We start from the raw sequence: 23,155 nt of genomic DNA, 5'->3' as shown, positions 1-23,155 counted from the left end.
CCCTGATGGGATTATTGTGCATTGCATGCCTGATTCAAAATATCTCACATATCCCATAAATATATACATCTACTAGGTACCCCACAAATGTTAAAAATAAATGAATAGGCCAGGTACGGTGGCTCACACCTGTAACCACAGCACTTTGGGAGGCCGAGACAGGCAGATCAAGAGGTCAGGAGATCGAGACCACCCTGGGCAACATGGTGAAACTCCGTCTCTACTAAAAATACAAAAATTAGCTGGGTGTGGTGGCATGTGCCTGTAATCCCAGCTACTCGGGAGGCTGAGGTGGGAGAATCACTTGAACCCAAGAGGTGGAGAATGCAGTGAGCTGAGACTGCACCATTGCACTCCAGCCTGGCGACAGAGTGAGACTCTGTCTCAAAAAAATAAAAATAAAAATAAATAAATAAATAAATAAAATTTAAAAATTAAAAAAAAACAAGAAGGGAAATCAGAACCAGAAGTAGAAAAAAGTGGACACTACTAAACAAGTGTTGAGCCTCGGATGTCCATTCCTCCAATCCTTTCTTTGTATTAAAATTACCTTCAAAATATCTTAATTGTTAATTAAGTATTGTTAATCCCTTCCCAAGTACTTCTTCGTCACTATATAGAAAGAAAATTTTAATCATATTTTAATGATCAAAGTATTATATGCTCATTTGTAGTAATCCTGGAGAATACATTTAAAATAAAATTTAAAACACTCCTAATTCCACAACCCAGTGATAACCACTGTTACCATTTTTGCTTTTTCATGAGGTTTTCCTTTCTGTTCACATATAAATAAAATTGTAGATTTGCTATGTGATTCTGTGACCCGATCTTTTAACTTAAGGATATCATGTTAGCATTTCCTGTTATTTCAAATGTATAAGCATAATAAAAATTAGTAATATTCCATCTCAGAAATCTCATAATTTACTTAGCCATTCCCTTATGGTTTAACATTTAGATTGTTTCTGGTTGTCAAGTATTATAAATAATAATATCAATGTATTTTTGCAGGAAGCATTCTTTTTACTTCGAATATTCCCTTGGGAAATTCCCTGAAACAGTATTTGCTGAGTCAAAAACTAAAGATATTTCTGAGGTTCTTAATATGAAGGGGTGGCCTACCCCTCCACACCTGTGGGCGTTTCTCTTTAGGTGGAACGAGAGACTTGAGAAAAGACATGAGACACAGAGACAAAGTATAGAGAAAGAAAAGGTGGGCCCAGGGAACCGGCACTCAGCATACAGAGGACCCACGCCAGCATCGGTGTCTGAGTTCCCTTAGTATTTATTGATAATTATCTTTACCATCTTAAAGAAAAGGAAGTGGCAGGATAATAGGATCATTGTAGGGAGAAAATCAGCAGTAAGACATATGAATACAGATCTCTGTGACATGAATAAGTTTAAGGAAAAGTGCTGTGCCTTGATATGCATATGTAAACATCTCCATAAACCTTTTTAGTGCATAAAGAGCAGCATTGGGCTAGGAAGTCCCGCCTTTCGCCCTAAGGCGGTTTTCTCCTTTCTCAGTAAACAGAACATACAATCAGGTTTTATACCGAGATGTTCCATTGCCCAGGGACGGGCAGGAGACAGATGCTTTTCTCTATCTCAACTGCCAACAATCGCCAAGAGGGCTTCTTTCCTTTTGTACTAGTCCTCCTCAGCACAGACCCTTCACGGGTGTCAGGCTGGGGGACGATCTGGTCTTTCCCTTCCCACGAGGCCATATTTCAGACTATCACATAGGGAGAAACCTTGGACAATACCTAGCTTTCCTAGGCAGAGGTCCCTGCGACTTTCGGCAGTGTACGTGTCCCTGGGTACTTGAGATTAAGAGAATGGTGATGACTTTTAACCAGCAAGCTGCCTTCAGGCACTTGTTTAACAAAGCACACCCTGCACAGCCCAAAATCCTTTAAACCTTGAGTCACCACAGCACATGTCTCTTGCAAGGACAAAGTTGGGGGTAGGGTCACAGATTAACAGCATCTCAAATACAGAACAAAATGGAGTTTCTTATGTCTACTTCTTTCTATATAGACACAGTAACAGTCTGATCTTTCTTTCTTTTCCCCACATTAATACACGTTGCAAAACTGCTTATCAAAAGCACTGCACTTAGTATTCAACAGCACAATATAAACTTGATCTCTGCCCATCACCATCACTAGCACTGGGTTTGCAAACTTCTTTTTTTGAAAGTAATTGCTGGAGGTGAGGGATTGCTATTTAGTCATTGCTTGGGTTTATATTTTATTGATTAGAAATAAAGTTGAATCTGTCCATATGATTATTAACCAGTCACTTGCTTTTCTATTAGTATTTTCCTTTACCTATTCATCTATCTCTTTTTTGTCCATTTGAAAACTCTTTTACATAGTACTTTACAAAATTTGTATTACATGTTATTTTACTTTAACTTCTCATTTGAATGTTTTTCAACAAGTATTCATTTAACCCTTCTATGTAGTTAAATCCATCAATACATTTTACTTTCCATTCATTTGAAGCTTCTCCCTCAGAAATTTGAGGAGCATTTACTTTCATGTTATTTTTATGTTTTTATGGTTTAATTTTTATTTAACTCTTCAATCCATCTGGAATTTACAATTACATATGTTACAAATTACATGTTAAAAACTTAAATTAACTTTTTCTAAATTAACCAACTGTTCCAACACCACTTACTGAATATATTGTTTACATTTATTAAAAGAATGTGAGGTCCTCTCAGTATAGACTGTAATTACATGATAATTTCTGAAATGAATGCTGTTGTTTTTCTTATCTTCTACATAATGTGTAATTATATTTTTGATTTCCTCTTGCATGAATAATTTATTCAAGAGAGTGTTTTAAAATTTGTAATGTTTATAGGTTTTGATTCAAACCTCCTTACTTGAGATTTATTTGAACTACTCAGACTCAGAGGATATGGCCTATAACAATTTCTATATCATAATTTTTTTCTGTTTCTACATTTCCTAAATTCTAACTTGAGGCTGTTAGGCAGGAATCTAGACCCAACATGGCGGCGTTACCCGGCGTAGCAGGCCTTTTGTTAAAGACTCCCTTCACCCTTGTACACACCCACAGACTTACATGCGTCAGAGTTCCCGCTGGGCAACCACACTCCCCCATGACCTGCAGCTCACCTGCATTCCACAAGTTCGTAGACAGCAGTTTCAGTTAACAGTTTCCAAAGACCCCTTCCTCATGACCCTTACTCAACTTCTGCCCTAGTAGTTTCAAGACCCCCCAGGCCCTGTTTGCACAACCAGCTTCCCTACCTCTCAGGCTATAAAAAGCCCCTAGCCTCCTCCCTCAGCACGACTTCCTCGGCCCATGCCTTTGGACCAAGGAACCTCGCCCGCAAGCCCTAATGAAGGGCTATTCTCACTGCCATTTGCCTTGTGTCTTCATTCCCGGTTCGCCTCCAGCCTCAGTTTACCTTTACAGCGGCTTCCTTTTTTCATTTTTTGAAATCAAAATGCAATACATCTTACAATTGACACATATTTAATGATAGCTTTGATTTTTTTCACAAAAGCTTTTAGTAAATCAAAGCTGTCTTATAGCACTTACTGAATTTCCTCTCTTCCATTTGATCTCCTCTCTTTTGTGAGTACTTACATTGGATGTCTGAGATCTGTCCAACATAACTACAGTCTCCTCGTTTTATTTTATTTCCCTGTCCTTATCCTCTGTAACTGAACTTTTCTGAATTCGTTTTCACTAATCTGATTCTCTGCTAAATCCAGAATGCTTGACATCTCCTCCCTCTTGATTTTATTTGGAAACTATGCCTTTCATCTTTTTTTATCTTTGCTCATCTCAGCCTGTCCTGCCTCATGAGTTTAAAGCAGTTTCATAAAGGCAATGTCCTCTTAAAAACGTAAATCTGCGGCCAGGCCCAGTGGCTCATGCCTGTAATCCCAGCACTTTGAGAGGCTGAGGCAGACAGATCATGAGGTCAGGAGTTCAAGACCAGCCTGGCCAACATGGTGAAACCCTGTCTCTACTAAAAATAAAAAATTAGCTGGTTGTGGTGGTGTGCACCTGTAGTCCCAGCTACTCAGGAGGCTGAGGCAGGAGAATCACTTGAACTCAGGAGGCGGAGGCTGCAGTGAGCCAAGATCGAGCCACTGCACCCCAGCTTGGGCAACAGAGCAAGACTCCATCCCAAAAACACACAAACAAACAAACAAAAAACACATAAATCTGCTAGTGTCTTGTGTTTCCTAGGTTTCTTGTCGTAAATCTACTTCAGAAAAAGGCAACATCTAAGAGTGTTTAGAGAACGGAGGTCCTCTTCTCTCAAACGATGGAACATGTACTAGGCTCCGTGATATACTGTTTATACTTCTTTAAAGATGTTAATCTATGTAGAATTGGATTATAACTGAGTATGAGTCGAACAGGGGGCTCTCAGAGACCCTCTGGGAAAGCTACTTTGTTCGCCCAAATCCTTTACTAAGAGGCTTCTGAGTCTGAAGCATCAGAGTTCTCCCTGTGTGCAGATGGGACAATGTAACTGTGAGGTCCAAGACCACTCAATGCTCATGAATGATACGACATGCCAGGGATTTAATGAGATTGCTGATGAACTCTGGTTGTTTAAAATAAGGTTCCCTGTGCCATGTGGCAAGAGTCAGGCCTAACAGACAGATATCAAGTCATGGCAAAATCACATCTGGCAGAGAAAATGGAACTCCAGGGTAACTTCCTATAGCTCTGCCAAACTGTTCCAATCCCAGGTAGGGCCAATTTTGTTAACTTAAAAAGTATATATGCTGCTTCTAAATAAAATATAACAAAAAATTAAAAATTGCTAACTGAGCTACACAGAAAAAAGATTTCCCATACTCATCATCTGAACCTGAGGAAGAATAAAATGTCTTGTGCATTTATTTTTTAGACTTCTTATTCAAGTATTTTACAATAAAATTTGGCAAGTTTAATGAAATATTTTTTAACATAAAAACCATGAGTGGAATAATTTAAGGTTTAAAACTAAGAAAAAATATGCTTTAAAACATTTTAAAGGTTTGCCCCAAGTTCATGGCATTATAAATCCATGTCTTAAAATGAGTTGAATTGGGGACATTTATTATATATTATAAAAGCACTATCCTGTAATGGGGCAGGAAATAAAGCTGCTTCAAGTTAGAACACAAAATAGAACCAACTTGTAAAATATGCTAATGGTAACACAGTTTCACCGCCAACAGCAGGGCATACTCTCTGTCATTAAAATATTTTAGTACTTAACATGGCTATTCAGAGTGTAATGCCCACTGACACATCCTAACCTTTGTGTGTGCTGAAAATTCACAAAACCTTTTGTCACCAACCTCTAAATCAATATTTCTCAAACTGTTCTGGTGTCAGAATGTGTGAAGTATCACGGGGATGCTTTTACAAAGTCTCATGGAATACTCAAAAATTAAACTTTAAATTACTGCACACAAAAGTTTGGACTTAATTGAATATGATTATATATCTTATTTTAATGTGGCAATGAGGTCAGGGACCAAACATTTAAGAAATATCTAATAATGTTTAATTGTAAAATGCTTTTCTGCTCATTAATTTTTTCTTGCAAATTTGATATTTTTGAAATTGCATTATTTAATTTTAGGTATGCAATGTAGTATGGCAAAAAAGTGAACATGTTTTCTCTCTTTATTTATTTATTTATTTTCTTTTATGAGACAGAGTCTCTCTCTGTCACCCAGGCTGGAGTGCAGTGGTGTGATCTCGGCTCACTGCAACCTCTGCCTCCCGGATTCAAGTGATTCTCCTGCCTCAGCCTCCTGAGTAGCTGGGATTACAGGCATAAGCCACCACGTCCAGCTAATTTTTGTATTTTTAGTAGAGATGGGGTTTTGCCATGTTGGTCAGGCTGGTCTCAAGCTCCTAGCCTCAAGTGATCTGCCCGCCTCGGCCTCCCAAAGCACTGGGATTACAGGTATGAGTCACTGCACCAGGCCAAACATGTTTCCTCTTGAAAAAGACCTGGGTATGAAATTGGCTTTGTCACTGACTGATTGTGTCCTGGTGAGGCTGTTAGCTCCTCCAAGCCACAACTTCCTTACTAATAATATGTAATGACGCTATCCAATTCACAGCAAAGTAGATTTTCATTTTTGTTTTGTTGATGCTGTTTCGTTGTTGTTGTTACTTTTATCTTTTACCCTTTACTATGCAAGATTTCAAATATACATAAAGGTAGACAGAAAAGTCTAATGAACCCCAAGTACCCACAGCCCAGCCCCACAATCAGCAACCCAAGTCCAATCTTATTCTACTACTCACCCACACCCATTATACAAAACGTCATTTAACCAGTAAATATTTTCACGTGTATTCATAAAATACACTTTTTAACATATTCCCAATACCATTTTCACGCCTTAGAAATTAGGAGTTGACAAGAAAATATTAATTTTCCAATTTTCTTATAAATGTCATAAATAGTGTTGTTGTAGGTTTTTTGTCTGTTTATTTGTTCATTTAAATAAAGATCCGGCCGGGCGCAGTGGCTCAAGCCTGTAATCGCAGCACTTTGGGAGGCCGAGACGGGTGGATCACGAGATCAGAAGATCGAGACCATCCTGGCTGACCCGGTGAAACCCCGTCTCTACTAAAAAAATACAAAAAACTAGCCGGGCGAGGTGGCGGGAGCCTGTAGTCCCAGCTACTCAGGAGGCTGAGGCAGGAGAATGACTTGAACCCGGGAGGCGGAGCTTGCAGTGAGCCGAGATCCGGCCACCGCACTCCAGCCCAGGGGACAGAGCGAGACTCCGTCTCAAAAAAAAATAAAAATAAAAATAAATAAATAAATAAATAAATAAAGATCCAAATAAGGGCCACGCCTTGCAGTTGGTGGATACATCTTTAAAGTCTCACTTAATCTTTTTGGTTCTCTATCTAGTTTTCTTTTTCCTTTGCAATTTATTTGTTGAAGAAACTGAATTGTTTGTCCTGTAAAGTTTCCCACTGTCTGGATTTTGGTGGTTGCAAACCCATGACTTAGTTTAATGTGTTTCCTTGTACACTGTAATTCTCATAAATAGGTGGTTAGATCTAGAGCCTCAATTTTGGGGAGGCCAAGAAGCACCATAGAAGGCAAGAATCCTACATGGGTAGTACTGGGCTCTTCCGTCAAGAGATGTATACCGTTTGGCTGTCTCTCTTTTTGCAACTTTATTGGCTTTGATATTCAATGCATATATCAGTTCATTAGGGCTGCAAAATGATGACATTCTCATTCTATTGTCCCTTCTTTATTTATTGACTGAAATATTTCTGTAAAGACAAATTCTCCTCATCTAGTGTTTGGTTATCCACTGATATCATTCATATAGAAAAGGCAGTATAAATATTTGGGTTTTTTCCTTCTATTTGTTTTCAATGTAATGAGTTGATTCCTGAGCACCCAGCAACACCAACTAATGTGTTTTAGTATTACTATTAACTTAGAGATATAAACATAGTTGACATGCTTAAGTCCTTTGCAGCTTTTGCTTTTATTGATGCTCAAATTTTGTCCCAATTTCTTCTTTTTTTTTTAGATGGAGTCTCACTCTGTCACCCAGGTTAGGATGCAGTGGCAGGATCTCAGCTCACTGCAACCTCTGCCTCCCAGGTTCAAGCAATTCTTCTGTAGCTGGGATTATATAGCCTTGCACCAACACACCTGGCTAATTTTTGTATTTCTAGTAGAGATGAGGTTTCACCATGTTGGCTAGGCTGGTCTCTAACTCCTGACCTCAAGTGATCCGCCCGCCTCAGCATCTCAAAATTCTGGGATTGCCCATGGGAGCCACCGCACCTGGTCTCAAACTGTCCCAATTTCTGCTTATAAAAGTGTTGACAAGTTTATTCCTGGGTCCTTCTGATGAGACTCTAGTAGTCTTGACAGCTTCCTTACTACCTGTTAATTACATAACGTTCCAGGCTAATTTTGCATATTTTTACCCAGAATAAGTAATTTTGCCATGGAATCCTGGTTCCTTTTAAATGGGACATGGTGTTGAGAGACCATGACCTGGGCATTTGATCAATGATATTAAGTTGGCCATTTGCTCATTGTTATTAGACCGTTTAAGTGAAGGGATCTGGAAAATATGTCCTGGTTTTGTTTTGTTTAAGATAAAAGACCTCAGGAGCTTTTACAGATACTTACAATTCAATTTTAGGACTATAAAGTTTTCACTTAATTTCGTCTTTTTTCTCTGTCTCCTTCTTCCCATATCAAGAAAATGGATTTTCAAGATTACCAGAATAAAAATCCAAATGATCACATTTGTATTGTTCATTTGCTTTGTCTCACATCACCCACACAGCAGTCTCATAACAGCAAGTCCAATCTACCATCAACAATAAGGTCATTGCAAAAAGTTTTAAATCTCATTTTTAGTTCTTTTATCCTTGGATATACTGACCTTCAGTGAAATTCATGTGTATTAAAGTCAACTAGAATAATTATTCTCTATGCGGTTAACATCACCAACAGGGATCACAGGTTTTTTGCTTTTATTATTTTATTTTTTATTCTTAGGGATTGTTCTTTAAAAATCTAATTTTAGGCCGGGCGCGGTGGCTCAAGCCTGTAATCCCAGCACTTTGGGAGGCCGAGACGGGCGGATCACGAGGTCAGGAGATCGAGACCATCCTGGCTAACATGGTGAAACCCCGTCTCTACTAAAAAAATACAAAAAACTAGCCGGGCGAGGTGGTGGGCGCCTGTAGTCCCAGCTACTCGGGAGGCTGAGGCAGGAGAATGGCGTAAACCCAGGAGGCGGCGCTTGCAGTGAGCTGAGATCCGGCCACTGCACTCCAGCCTGGGCGACAGAGCGAGACTCCGTCTCAAAAAAAAAAAAAAAAAAAAAAAAATCTAATTTTATTTTACAAATATATAAAATATTTGCATGATCCCAAAGCCAAATGTATAAGTATATACAGAGAAGCAACATCCTTGTACAGAGGCCATGCTAATCTTCTCTGTATTGTTAATTTTAATATACGTGCTGCTGAAGCAAACACAGAGGAGCAGAAGAGTAAACTGTAATTCTAAGGCACATGGCACATCTCATACAGTTCTTATACATGCAGGTTGCTTAATAAAGGGCAACTGTAATCTTGGTCTTCAAAAAGCAAAAGCTCCTCTTCTCTAGTTTCAAAATTGAAATTGCAGGAATTACTTTGGATACAATTCTATTTCACATCACAATATCACACACCCAGAATGATGCCACATTACAGAGATTCAATCAACATTTGTTGAGGGATTGATGGAATGAATGACTACTCCTTCAAACTACTGCTACTATCAGCTCAGGTGTCAGTCTCCATTCAAGGTATTATACTTTTTCATGAGAACCATGTGTTCAGAATGAGGTTTTTAAATAGAGCATAGCTTTATTTAATGTATATTTACAGTATATCATAGCTCTATTTCATACATATATATCTTAATGCAGTGTAAACCTAATGCAAAAGCAAAATTCTTAGTTAAAAATCTTGCCTTTTCCCAATTATAAAGGAAAATTTACCCAATCATTTTGAAATGTAAAATTTAAAAACCTGTTAGCATTAAATCCCAGAGGGAAGGGATTAAGAGAAGGATTCATCCAAATGGACTAGGAACGCTATTCCTTGTTGGTGACCTGCCACGTGGAAAGAGTTGAGAATTGGAAGCAAGCAGCCAGGGTCCAAAACAAAGAACAGTCTGATTCTCCAAACAAGCCTTTGGACTAACAGTATTTGGAAGAGAGACTATTACTTCCTCATAGTTGTAAGAAGAGAGTGAAAAATAGAAATAATTACAAACACACACACACACACAGAAGAAATAAAGATAGGCTCTTTATTATCACAAAGAATAACATTTTTTAAGAATTTATTTTCTTTCTTGCTTTTTTTTTTTTTTTTGAGACAGAGTTTCACTCTTGTTGCCCAGGCTGGCACACTCTCGGCTCACTGAAAACCTCTGCCTCCCAGGTTCAAGCAATTCTCCTGCCTTAACCTACTAAGTAGCTGCGATTAGAGGCGCCTGCCACCATGCCTAGCTTTTTTTTTTTTTTTTTTTTTTGGTAGAGACAGGGTTTCACTATGTTGGCCAGGCTGGTCTCAAACTCCTGACCTCAGGTGATTTTTCTCACGTTGGCCTCCCAAAGTGCTGAGGTTACAGGCATTAGCCACCGCGCCCAGCCTAAGAATTTATTTCTTAAAGCAAACTCAGAAATAAAAACATAATTAGAATTTCTTCAAGTCTTGTCACTCCTGGAAGTAGATCTTCTAGCTATTCTATGTCCATGGGAATTACAGCAAAGTTATGCAGATTTGCTCTAGAATTGTTCTGACTCCAGCACGATAAGACATCCATGTCAATAATTACAAACCCAGATGAATCCTTAGGGCCATAAGCAAAGATGAATGACTATTTCAAAGAGCAGGAAGAAACTCTGTTAGGCTAATAAGGACTTCACTGAAAACTACCTGGAAGAGATGGCACTAAGTTGGACATTGCAGAAAACACAGACGTTCAACAAAGAGCTTTGCACGCCCTTGGCACAGGCAAAGATCAGAAGGGGGAAGGCATGGAGTCCAGTCTGGCCAGAGCACAGGGCACACAAAGAGAAATGGGGGATAAGGAAAGAGGAGTAACCCAGGGCCAAGCTGTGCAGGGGCTTTAATACCGGTCAGCAGTTGGCCTATTTCAGAGGAGGAAACAAGGACCTATTTAAGGTTTTTGACAAGGGATATAATCTTCAACAAACATATGCTCGTTGTGCATTTACTATGTGCCAGGCTGCGGAGTACAATCTGGAGCTATAGTGATGAGAAAACATAGTCCCTGCCCCTAGGGGCTCAAAGCCTGGTGCAAAAAACAGGAGGAAATGTTCAGCGCTGGGTACAGAGGAGAAGGAATTAATATGAGAATCTCAAAGGGGATGAGAGAAGACTTGGAAAAAGTACTCAATTAGTTAAATCCAGCTCTGGGAAGGGAGGTGTAAGTTATATATGTTAATTTCCACATAATCCAAATGTATTCATGTATGTAGCCATGTATTATTAACTTTTAGAAATAGAAACCTGTCCAAAATAATCATGCATGTATGCATGTGCACAATGATGAACGTAACTGAAATGGTTTCCTGGAAGAGGTAATATTAAGGGCCATCAGTCACTGTCCTGAGCTATCACTGCTGACCCCAGGGACATGAGGCTTAGCAGAAATTGCTCCAAACCTCACATCCTGCATTGTGTTTTCTTGAAACAGTTCATGATGCAGCATCCCCACAGGGTTTGTTGTTTGGATAAGTAAATCACCCAGACTAGCATGAGAAATCCAAACTGAGTGCACTGTTTCACCACACCCACCTTCTCCTCCCTCCTCACTCCCTCCCACTGCAACCCATGAAGGTTACAGTGGGTCAGGAGGTCAAAATGCTATAAGAAAAAAAAATTCCAGAATGAGGAAGGAAGGAAGGAAGGAAGGAAGGAAGGAAGGAAGGAAGGAAGGAAGGGAGGGAGGGAGGGAGGGAGGGAGGGGAAGGAGAGAGGGGGAGAGAGAGAGAAAGAGAAAGAGAGAAAGAGAAGCAAGAAGGGAGGGAGGGAGAGAAGGAGGAGAGATGAGGAGGGAGGAGGGAGGGAGGGAGGGAGGGAGGGAGGAGGAAGGAGGAAGGAGGAAGGAAAGGAAGGAAGGAGAGACGGGGAAGGAAGGAAGGAGGAAGGAAGGAAGGCAGGAAGGAAGTAAGGAAAGGAAGGAAGGAAGGAAGGATAAGGAAGGGGGAAAGGAAGGAGGGTAAGGGAAGGCAGGAAGGAAAGGAAGGAAGGAAAGGGAAGGAAGGAAGGGAAGGAAGGAAGGAAGGAAGGAAGGAAAAAGGAAGGGAAGGAAGGAAGGAATGAAGGCATGCAGAAAGGAAGGAAGGAAGGAAGGAAGGAAGGAAGGAAGGAAGGAAAAGGAGGAAGGAAGGAAGGAAGGAAGGAAGGAAGGAAGGAAGGAAGGAAGGAAGGCAGGCAGGCAGGCGGGAGACCTAGGAAGCAAGTAGGTGGACCTAATCTCACCTGGGAGTGGAAGTGAAGATGGCCTTACTTCTTTGAGGAAGTAACAACTGAGCTGAAGGATATGCAAGAGTTAGACAGGGATGGCAGAGGGAGGAACAGTGTATACAAAGCAGAGGGGATGTTCCAAACAAACAGGACAATTTATGCAAAGGTTGCAGTTGAAGAGCAACATGAAGGGAAAGGAAACATACAAGCTTCATCAGTAACACCTGGCCTAGAAATGTGCTGGACAGCAATGCAGACAGAGTGTTCCAATGGACATCCCTAACAGTTACACACCTGTGCCCCCACTTGCCCTTGGGATGTCCCACCAAGCACAACAGCTAGCAGGATCCTGACCTCGGGTTACCAGTTTCATTGGAGAACTCCAGCCTAAGAGTGGACATTAAAGTCCAAGCTGGAAGGTGGGGTGGAAATTGGTACTGTCTCAGGGCCAGGAAAGCCAGGACAGTTGGCCATCCTAAAAAGGTTTACATAAGAAGCAGATTAAGAGTATTACCAAAGGTAACTAAACACAGAGAATAACACAACAGATACTTTCAAGATATTTATCTGCCTGGCCTCAGGTATCCATATGTCAGTGCCATTTTCCCAATCATCTGGAAGAGCCCTCAACATGTCTCAGCTCCCCAAAGTCCAGAACCAAGAAACACACTCCAGTGTTAAAACTCCAAGCATGAGCAGACAAAGGTGTCCACTGAGAGACTCAAGCCCCATGGAGCCTTTACCCACCAGGAACCTCTTTGCAAACTGTGCCTACACTTTTTTGATGTAGGCCAGAATTGGCCAAACAAAAGGAAACATTTCCAAATAAGCCAATCAAAACATAATGCCTCAAATCCCTTGTGATAGGGAATAAATTCCATTACTGCTTCTACATCTGGTCCTTCAAAATTCAGCTTGGAGAGAATCAGCGAAATCTTTTTCTGTCTGGCATGGCCCTTCTTTGCTGGCCAGCAAACTAACTCACCTTTGTTTTGTAGCTGTCTTTGTTTTATGCTGTAATAAGAGGGAAAAAAAAGATGTTCCCATCCACTCCTCCACCTGCCATTACTCCCCATTCTTATAGCAAACCTGCAAGTCCAGTTTCCTGCATTTTCTCAAGATCACAAACACTAAGAAAATCTACTCCCTTCACTATGCCTGAGGAGGACAGACTACAACAGAACAGAAATCTGGCACTCATTTAAGAAAAACACACATTCAGTAGCAGAGATGTTTAGTAGAAGGGGGTTGATGAATGCGGTCAAAATAAAGAATTAGAGATGATCAAAGGTGACATTGAGGGTTCCCCCACTACATGAGGCTGTATTTCACGGCTGATTGATCTTCTTTAGCAGAGCTCTGAGTATAAGACAGGGAAAGACACCAAGTTGTAGAGAACCCGATAGAAAGTTCCACTAGGCGAGTGGGCCAGGAAAATCATGCATAGAAGGTGAGGGATGATACTAGGAGAGGCCACGTGGGTAGGAAACCTAGAGATGCTGAAAGGTGGCTGATCACCAGGGAGAAGTAGAGAGGTAAGAGAATTAGATGTGTCTTAGAGATCAAAAGGAATGCATGTAGTAGGAGCATGCATAGGAGGATGTGTAGGAGAGGGGTCTGAGATTACAGAGAGACTACAGGATTTAATATTTCTAAGGCAGAGTAGTGTGAAGAATGATAAGGTCCAGTATGGACAGTTGGAATGGGTGACTGAAATGGAAGGTCTATGAAGGTCACTGAAGCCAGAGAGATCCATAAATGACACGGTTAGATTGAAGCTTGCAGAATGACAAATGTAATTGAAATGGTTTCTTGGAACAGGCAATTTTAAGGGCCATCAGTCACTGCCCTGAGCTATCACTGCCAACCCCAGGGACAGGAGGCTCAACAGAAATTGCTCCAAGTGTTAATTCTTGAACACTCCCAGGATCATGGCAGGACCTTGGAAGCAAGGAAGTCATGATTAGGTCATAAGGGCTTTGGTGAATGCTCTGATCAGTGGTTTAGACAGGTGACATGAGCTTCCAAAAAGGAGGAGCATTGAGATGAGAGAAGAAGACTAGCTAGGAAGCAGCAGTAGGGACTCAAAGAAGGTCAACCCCTCCTCCACCTTAGCCGTGTACTGCTTGGGGTGTGAGGTATGAGCAGCCTCCACTGGTGAGGCCTGCAAGGGAGACAGTGAGCCTGGCCAAAGCCAGTTTTCAGTTGCAGCAGAAAGCTGGAAGTCAGGACATAGGGTCCTGTTGACCATGAGGGGACGATGGAAAGCACTGGGAAGGGAGAATCAATAAACAAAGGATAAAACAGGAGGAAGAATAGAAAAGCAAGGCATAAAGGGCTGCTGAAAAGAGAAGATGGAGGAGAGGAAAGCCTGCTTGCTTTCTTTCATCCAGGGATTGTGAGTGACAGAACTGAGTTGCTCAAAACAACCTCGTCTGAAAGCACTTGAAGACTTTGAGGATCTGTGAGTAGGGACTGATCTGATTTCAAAGAGAAAGGATGATCCGAGGGCAGGCAGTAAGGGCCTGTCTCTCAGCGTTCTTAAGTGTAGTGAGGGACTTTTAAGGAAAGATCCATTTGGGTCTGTCTTGAACATCCCCACCCTATACCCACCACTTAACCCATAGGGTGAACGTGATAAAAATCACACAGTACCCCAAATACGAGTCTAGGAAGATGACACTGAAAAAGGAAAATGTCTGCATCCTTCAAAAGCTGGATATTAAATCTCTACTCACACAGTTCTTTTATGCTTTTATGATTTGTGAAAAGCTCAATGATAATGAAATTCAGAGTTCCTGTGTGCCACAATCAGAACAGCATGCATAGTTACATGTGCAGTATTCACGCATTTGCTACACACGTGAACTGGGAACAGAGTACAAGTTATTCCAATTAATTTGTTCTTGTCTTCTCTTAACAGACCATGAGCTTGCTTTCTTGTTAGATCGCTAAATCTTGGAATATTTAAGCAGCATAACTACATTTGACCGAGATTACTCACTAACAAAGGAATGAACTATTCAAACTCAAATGGCTTGCTGCTTAAAAATATTATACACACAGGCCAGAAACAACACAGAAACTCTCCTATGTGGAGAACGTATAAGTTGCTCATTTTGATCAGTGAAGAAGATGAAAATACCCAGTAGACCCATGGGCTATGTCCATTTTCTTTTACCAGAAGTTTCAGAAGTTGGTGTATACTTTCCAACTAAAAACGATTACATAAATAACTTGGAAACGCCAAGTTATATTTCTGAAGGCTGCCAACAGTTTAACCACATTGAAACTCCTGGCCAAGATATTCATGAAAAGTTCGGAAGAAGTTACTTTGAGAAAGATGTACTCACAGCAAAAATATTTCTTCTCTTTAGAAAGAATGCATAAATCAATGGTTAAACGAGGAAAAGGAAAATTATGTTTATCATAATAGTATAAGAAAAAAGGCGTTTAAAAGAAGTTTAGAAATAAGACTACACAAAGACTTCATTATTAATATATTATTGTTATTACTAGTATTAAAAATTCATTCAAACATTTCTCTCATACTTTTCCTGCCCACAGATTAGATGTAAAAATGTCTTAACTGAGCTTAAGGGCAAAGAACGGGCACTTGGCTTTGCTACTGCCTGGCTGTGTGATCTTGGACAAGACACTGTTCCTCTCCAGGGCTCAGATTCCTCACCTGAAAAGCCAGAATCCTATACTGTCTTTCAACTCTGACATGCTATTAATATAATTCCAGATGCTATTAAGGCCGCACATCCAGCCCTCTGCCTCCCTGGGGAGGGAAACAGTAAAGAAAATACAATTTAGAGAGGCATTTTGAAACAAGGAATCATACAAATAGGTAGCCAATGACATCCCAGGAAGGAAAGAGAAGAGTCAACTATGACTTCACCTATGATGTCATTAAGGCCTTAGGACTTTACAAACATGGAATTGTACCAACACAGACTTTTACAAATATAGGCTGATTCATACCAGAACATAGGTGTGACTTTAAGAAAGTAACCGAAATTCTTAAAAAGGATGCCGGTTGAAGGTGGTGGTAGGAGGGAGGTTGGAGGACATAGAAGAAGTTAGATTTTAAAGGTTAAAAATGAGTAGCAGAATGAGTAGCAGAAAGCATCAAGAGATAGTAAGAATTTGAAAACCAAGTGGTCACTGAAAGCATGGTAGATTAGAGTACAGGCAAAAGCATTTTTAAGTCTAGAAAAAAATCTCAAATCCTCTTAAATGTGGTCAGGAAGAGACACAGCAAATGCTAAATTAGTCAAGGGCAGAGGAGCAGGAAGTTTACAGGGGAGAAGGGATGGCCTGGTATAAATAGGTATAAAAGGACCTCTCCAACATGAGATCAGGGCGGTTCTCCTCTAAATGGCTTCAAACTTGCATTAGTGGGATTATCCCTGGTTAATTTTAGGAAAATCAGAACCCACTACTTGTCCTACATGCTTTGAATCCAAGCTATTAACCTTTTTTTCCTGCCTTTTGGTGCCTAGTAGACTAAAAGTGGCAAGGTCAGAACTCAGAATTATTTTAATACCCAGTATTCATACTAACAGGTACACACATAAAGAATTCATAAAGCATAGGAAAGTGTGCATGAAGCCCTAATTTCTAAGTCACCTACTGGTCGTGCATAATGTCCTTTATCCTATGGTGGCTGCCAGTGAGGAGGCCAATCCACCAAGTCTGGGAGGACTTACCTTCCACCTTCCCCCATGCCTAACAAATGCTAAAAATAAAGAGAAATAAAAGAATATTTATGCAAAAGACAACTTTTCCTAACTCCTTAAAAAATAAATGCCCTTTAACTGAGAAACACTGTGCTTGCCACAGGCTTTTAAATCAGTGTCCATAATAAAGCTCCAAGTTTAAATCTTCAGTGAGTTGAAGCAAGGTAAGGATGGAAAACAACCACACCATCCCCCTTTCCCAGAAGGTGACCTAGGCCTAGGCAGAGAAAGACAGAGCAGATCTCCAAAAACTGCCTTACTCAACGATGAAAAGAACCACGTGCAGCTGACCAATATCCAGCTGTTTGCCTATGAACAGGTCCTCTGTGGGACAAAACTCAAAAACCACTATGAGGAATGACCAAAGAATCTACCCCAGAGACAGGCTGGCTGGTAACTCTGAAACCACAGCCTTCTTAGCCAGTCGTCCCAAACTAATACATTCTAGCTACTTCATATACCTGACGGAACCAAGTGCTAGAACACCTTCATTCTAAGAATGTGCCCGTCCAATAGAAAGTCAGTGCCATTATAATTTCAGTTAATGTTTCACTCAAGCTTCAAAAAAATTGTGGTTTCTATTAAAAAACTGGAAAGGAATAAATATGCTTACGAATGCTCTCAGCATAGCTAATTCCAAATTCCTGAAAGAGATGAGAATGAGCTGATAAGGCATCCGTTAATCTTAAGTCATTCTCTGGGGTCTACTAAGACCCCCAAAGCTCTACTAACTGTAAACAGTGGAATCAGGATTTTTAGAATAGGAGATACTTTTCTAGGTGGTTCTTCTGAGAGAAGCTCCTCGATATATCTCAGAGCAGGAGAGTCTCGGGTGTGGAGTGTAATGGTCTTAGTTTTTCAGATAATCACAGGTGTCCTTGACTAAGTCATTTGCACATTCGGGGTCTCTGTTTTCTTGACTTGTAGAATGAGGCATTTGGGCCAAAGTCTCCACCAGCTGTAAAACTGTATAATTCTCTAAGTAATGGTTTACCGAATTGCTGGCAAGACTGCCTCAATAATCAGAATGATCCAATTAACACTCTGCAACGTGGAATATTCTATTTGTAGTTTCAAAAACAGACTATTTTAGAGTGGAAAGAGTTCAGATCATGAAATCCAGTCACTTAGTTTTTTAAAAGAAATAAAGAATCCAAAGTCCAAAACATTAAATAGTTCTGCTAAATTATAAGCTGATTGGTGGTAGAAGCAAGACCAGGCTGCCTGACTAGTCCTGTTTGCACTAAACCACATTGTTACTCAGTTGGCTTCAGACGGCTTTCTTCACTAGAAGCTGCCGTGGCCCTCCGTATGATCCATAGTGTGGCTTTTATGCCTCCCATTAAATGTAGCCTTCATCACAGCTGTGTGTTACTGGCCTCAAGGTTATTAGTTTTCCAAGCATCCAACCCAGGAGACATTTGAAGAATGACCTGAAGGTCTTCATGAAATGTGCCCAAGATAAAATAATTTAAAAAGTCCTGTGAGGTTCGTCCAAAACAGCAAATATCTACACACCATCCATTTGTGTACCTATAAAGAGTACTTTATAGGTAGGAAGATCCTAGTGAACCCACATCTGATCCAATAGCATTAGAAACTAGGCTGCAGCCTCAATTGCATAAGCACTTTGTCACTCTGGCTTCAGGCCACTGTGACAGCAGGATGGCACCCTTAGCATATATATGGAGATTCCACAAGTAGGTACCCATGCCACCTGACACAGGTTCTGCCCTGGCAGCCACTCACACAGACCCTGTACATATTTCTGGCTGTGGAATGCCGGTGGCTGCTGGCATATAACAAAGGCTACACTGGAAAACTGTCCCCACCACTTCCCCAGGTATGAAATCTTTGGAGAGACTGCTCTGAAAACCTTTTAGGGACAACCTGGTAATTTCTGTGCAAGAGCAATGCTGCATGCCACCCAGTATGCTGCAATTTGTTCCAACATGAGACAATTTGTTCCAAAGAGTACAACTGGCTGCTAGACATTAAACCCTATATTATGTTGGATCCAGCAACTGGGTTGAATCTCCCAGACATAATGATGTGTGAAAGAAGCCAGACACAAACGAGTATGTGCTGTATGATTCCATTTATATAAAATCAAAAATAAAATTAAAAGCAGGCAAAATGAATCTAAGCTACTGATAAAAGTCTGAATGGTGGTTACTTCTTGAATGTGGGATATTGATTGGAAAGAGGTTCAAGGAGCCTCATAGGGTGCTGGAAATGTTCATTTTCTTGATCTAAGTAGCAACTACACAGACGTAAAAATACTTAAAAATTCATCAAGCTCTATACTTCAGATACGTGTGTGTTTTACTTACATATGTTATACCTCAATAAAAAATTAATTGAAAATATTGCATGGGATCTCCTAATGTAAAGGAAGAATAAACTTCTTCCTCTCCTTTAGCATAAGCATATCTGAGATTCTTTGAATTGAATGTTTGCAAATAACATTCTTAGTAATAACAATAGCTAAATCAAATGCTTACATGTATGTACCAGGCCCTGTGCAGGGAGACATATGAATTATCTGCTTCAAGTCCTTGCAACACCTACATAAGGTAGATATCATCCAAATCTCCATTTCACAGATGAGAAAATTAAGGGACAGGGAAGTAAAGTAACTTGTCCAAAGTAAAACAGCAAATCAAATGGCAGAACTGAAAAGTCAAATTCAAACCCAAAGCAGTCTGACTCCAGAGACTTTGTTCTTAATTGATCTTAATGTTTCATCATATGCTGCAGGATCAGGGGATTTTTTTTAAAAGTTTGATAGTATTTGATTGGTTTTGTCCTTTCCCCAGTGCCTGAGAAGCATGTTCAGCATTAAGAAAAAAGAGAATTGGCCAGGCACAGTGGCTCACACCTGTAATCCCAACACTTTGGGAGGCCAAGGAGAACAGATTGCTTGAGCCCAGGAGTTTGAGGCCAACTTGGTCAACATGGCAAAACCTCATTTCTACAAAGTGTAGACAAAAAAAAATTATCCAGGGGTTGTGGTACATGCCTAATGCCTACAGTCCCAGCTATTGGGGTGGGGGGTGGGGCTGAGGCAGGAGGATCACATAACTGTGGGGGGAAGGTTGAGGCTGCAGTGAGCTGTGATCATGCCCTGCACTCCAGCCTGGGTGACAGAACAAGACCCAAAGAAAGAAAGAAAGAAAGAAAAAAGAAAACAAAAGAAAAGAAAAGAAAGAAAAGGGAAAAAAAAGAAGAAAGAGAATCAGGATTTGGGAGGTGGATAAACAGTCTCTAGCTAATTAAATTCCTGAGATTCATTCAATAGATACAACTAGTTTAGTCCAAGCGCCTATTTTCTGTGCCTTTAGTAGAGGAAAGTGGGTGCTATTATTGGCTTGTTATAGTCTCAAATTATTCCTTTCTCTTAAAAGAAATACACAGTGGGGGCAACACAGAGTGTTTTCATATGCTAGTCACTAGGGCTTTCTGGAACACCATGTCCTAGGATGAAATTTCCACAGCATGCCACACACTTTTCAGATCTGCTTTAGACTTTTTGAAAAGACTAAAGGGGCTTGTTTTCCCCTTTTCCCAGCTTTTATATTATTATTATTATTATATTAAATATAAAGTATCTGTGGAACCTGGAGAAGGCATTAACCACTCTTTAATTATAAAATGCATAGCTTGGTATTTTCCAGACACTGGCTTTTATCCTTTATGGCCCTCTCAATTAGTTCCTGTGAAGTTCTCATATGAAAACCTGTTGGATTACTGATTCTGGATTAGAAGGGGCTATAAATTATAGACCCCTTCAAAATCCATCAGGGGAAAGGGGAAGGCAGAAAGTGACTTAATGATGATTTAGCCCTTATTAGCAACCAGGCCCAAATGTTTGAGCTCCACAATGCAAATATAGAATTATTCCCCAGCCCACCCCTGCTCCCCACAACGACTAGTAATGCACTCACTCACTTTTAAGGGAACTTGAAAAAATGATTGAATGTTGATATTTTCAGTAAGAAATTGGTCTCATCCTACTCCTGCCCAATGAACAGTGTGGCTCCTGCCCACAAGGGTCTGGCATGTCACAGCCCTGTCCTTCACCCCAGTCCCAGCTCTGGAATTAAGCCCATCAAGGGTAGGTCACTGAGCAGCAGCCTCAAGGATGGAGAGTGTGCAGTGTCTCCCCCTGAGCTGGGAGATAGAGGACTGAGCAACAGACTCCTCTACCTGCCCTCTATGCTCTAATCTCCATCCTGCATCAGCCACTGATGCTCTACAAGACTATAATCCTTCTCCCAGCCCACTCCCAGCACTCTGCCTAGCTCCAGTCAGCCCCAGATCTGGGTCCCACTCCCTCTGGTCACATCTTGGATCTACCCATGTTGGCAGACTGAATTTCTCAGAGCTGTTCCTTTTGAGTACTGTCTTTTGTACCCTGACTAGGTTTTACCTAAATCAAACCAGGTAGCACTGGCCTTTAGCTACACAGTTGAGGATAGCACAGCTGGCCTCAGTCACTGGGCCATCTCCCTCCACTCTATCATGTACCATGAGAAGGTGATCTTGCCCCAGCTCCTCACCTTCACTTGGGCCCTATAGGTGCCGAGGTCTGCCAGATCCACCCAGGCCCCACATCATCTTAAAGTCCACCCTGGTTTGCTCAACTGCCCCATAAATTCAGGCTTTACCAGGTTTGCATTAGGTAAAGTTGAAACTCTCTGTTTCACCAAGTTGTGAGTGATTTCAAAGATGGATAATCTTAAATGCTATTACGGCATCAAGGTGAATTGAGGAGAGAAGGAAATTACAACTTCCAGTGTTCGGCTTGCACATGTCAGCCAAGCAAGGCCTTCTCTAGTTAGCTTTCCTAAAATGATTTAAAGACATACACACACACACACACACACACACACACACACACACACACACACAGACATATACATTGTGTTCCTTTCTGAAAAGTAACCTTGAGGAAAAAAGCATGCAATATTGGTGCTGGTAAAAGAAATGAAGTAAAAGCTGAGGACAAAGAAGTAACACATTAGCAGAAAACAGAACTTTTGGATAATTTCAGAACTGAATCATCAATGTGGTGATAGCTAAGATGAACAAATTCACCATATATTTCTGATGAAAATAAGAAAAAGTGACTCTTATGCAAATGTAGAGAGAAAGAACTGCACATTCTATAGGAAATTATATACAAACATAGGCAATTCAGATGTTCTGGGATCCTTCAAGGGTGTCAAGGGTCTGTTGTACTAGTATTGCCAAGAGGAAAATACAATTACTTTGAAGGTCTTTTAGAGACACTCTTTCCTGACCACTGGCAAACAGCAAAGCCCAAGGTAGTTCCTTGCCCAGTGTTCTTACCTGGTCGTCATAGCGGTAAGTGAGGAACTGCTCCCCTGTTGTGTCTTCCAGAAAACTTCCCTGAGGAGAGAGTGCAAACTCGGGAAGGAAATAGGCTCCAGGAGATTTCTCAGCTGTGGTCTGAAAAACAAGATCATTTGGTCACAAGTAAGGCTCCAGTAAGAACCCCCTGACAAGTAAAGTACAAGAAGGCCATTTCAGAAGAATCCACCATTAAAAGCTACACCAAGAAACAAAAAGGGAAGTGCCCTCTCTTGGCAAAGACCAAGGTGAGGCATACCAGGTGTCTGCGTCAGGGCACTGTTAGGCCAGGATATCACAGTGGCCTGAATCAAATTGGCAGCCACGACATTTATTCCCTGACACCTGCCTCTCTCCCCCTCCCTGCTACCTCTGCTCCCCATATTCCAGCAATTCAGTCACAGAGTAGTTAACTTTGTTTTGTTGTTGCAAATCTATCGTTTTTAGAATTTTCTTCTTCCTTTCTTCCTTATTTTCTTCTTTTTTTTTTTTTTTTTTTTTTTTGGCGAAGGAGTGAGAAACAAAAATTTTCTTCCATACTACAACAAAAATGCACTTCATTGTAGAAACTTTAGAACATATAAATGAGCACAGAAGAAAATAAAAATCATCCATAATCTTTTCAACCTGTAATAACCACTTTTAATTGTTTTGGCATGTTTCCTTTGAGATGTTTTCCTCGTAATGCTTTGTTTAAAGATCCAAGCTTAAAACATGGATATTGTAGACTCTGTCTAGTTCATGGAAAGCTCATACCCCGGTCCGTTTTCACGCTGCTGATAACGACATACCCGAGACTTGGAAGAAAAACAGGTTTAATTGGACTTAAGAGTTCCACATGGCTGGGGAGGCCTCAGTACCATGGCAGGAGGTGAAAGGCACTTCTGACATGACAGCCGCAAGAGAAAATGAGAGGGATGCAAAAGCAGAAACCCCTGATAAAACCATCAAATCTCATGAGACTT

The 23,155-nt window shown here is 40.7% G+C and overlaps 1 protein-coding gene and 1 pseudogene across 5 annotated transcripts in view; both read right to left on the bottom strand.

The window, feature by feature from the left end:
* The window catches only part of ADAMTSL3 (ADAMTS like 3), a 421,728-nt gene that overhangs the window by 351,262 nt on the left and 47,311 nt on the right, over positions 1 to 23,155 (bottom strand). For all 5 annotated transcript variants that reach the window (XM_030931695.1, XM_030931696.1, XM_030931693.1 and 2 more), the window contains exon 3: positions 22,170 to 22,289. In XM_030931695.1, the coding sequence (XP_030787555.1) occupies positions 22,170 to 22,289 (120 nt within the window). The remainder of the gene's footprint in view (positions 1 to 22,169; positions 22,290 to 23,155) is intronic.
* LOC115897820 lies at positions 8,957 to 9,057 on the bottom strand (annotated as a pseudogene).

Source organism: Rhinopithecus roxellana, chromosome 5 (assembly GCF_007565055.1).
Source record: "Rhinopithecus roxellana isolate Shanxi Qingling chromosome 5, ASM756505v1, whole genome shotgun sequence".
NCBI lineage: Eukaryota > Metazoa > Chordata > Mammalia > Primates > Cercopithecidae > Rhinopithecus > Rhinopithecus roxellana.
The sequence above is the reverse complement of the archived record's forward strand: the minus strand, read 5'-3'. Positions and strand labels throughout refer to the sequence as shown.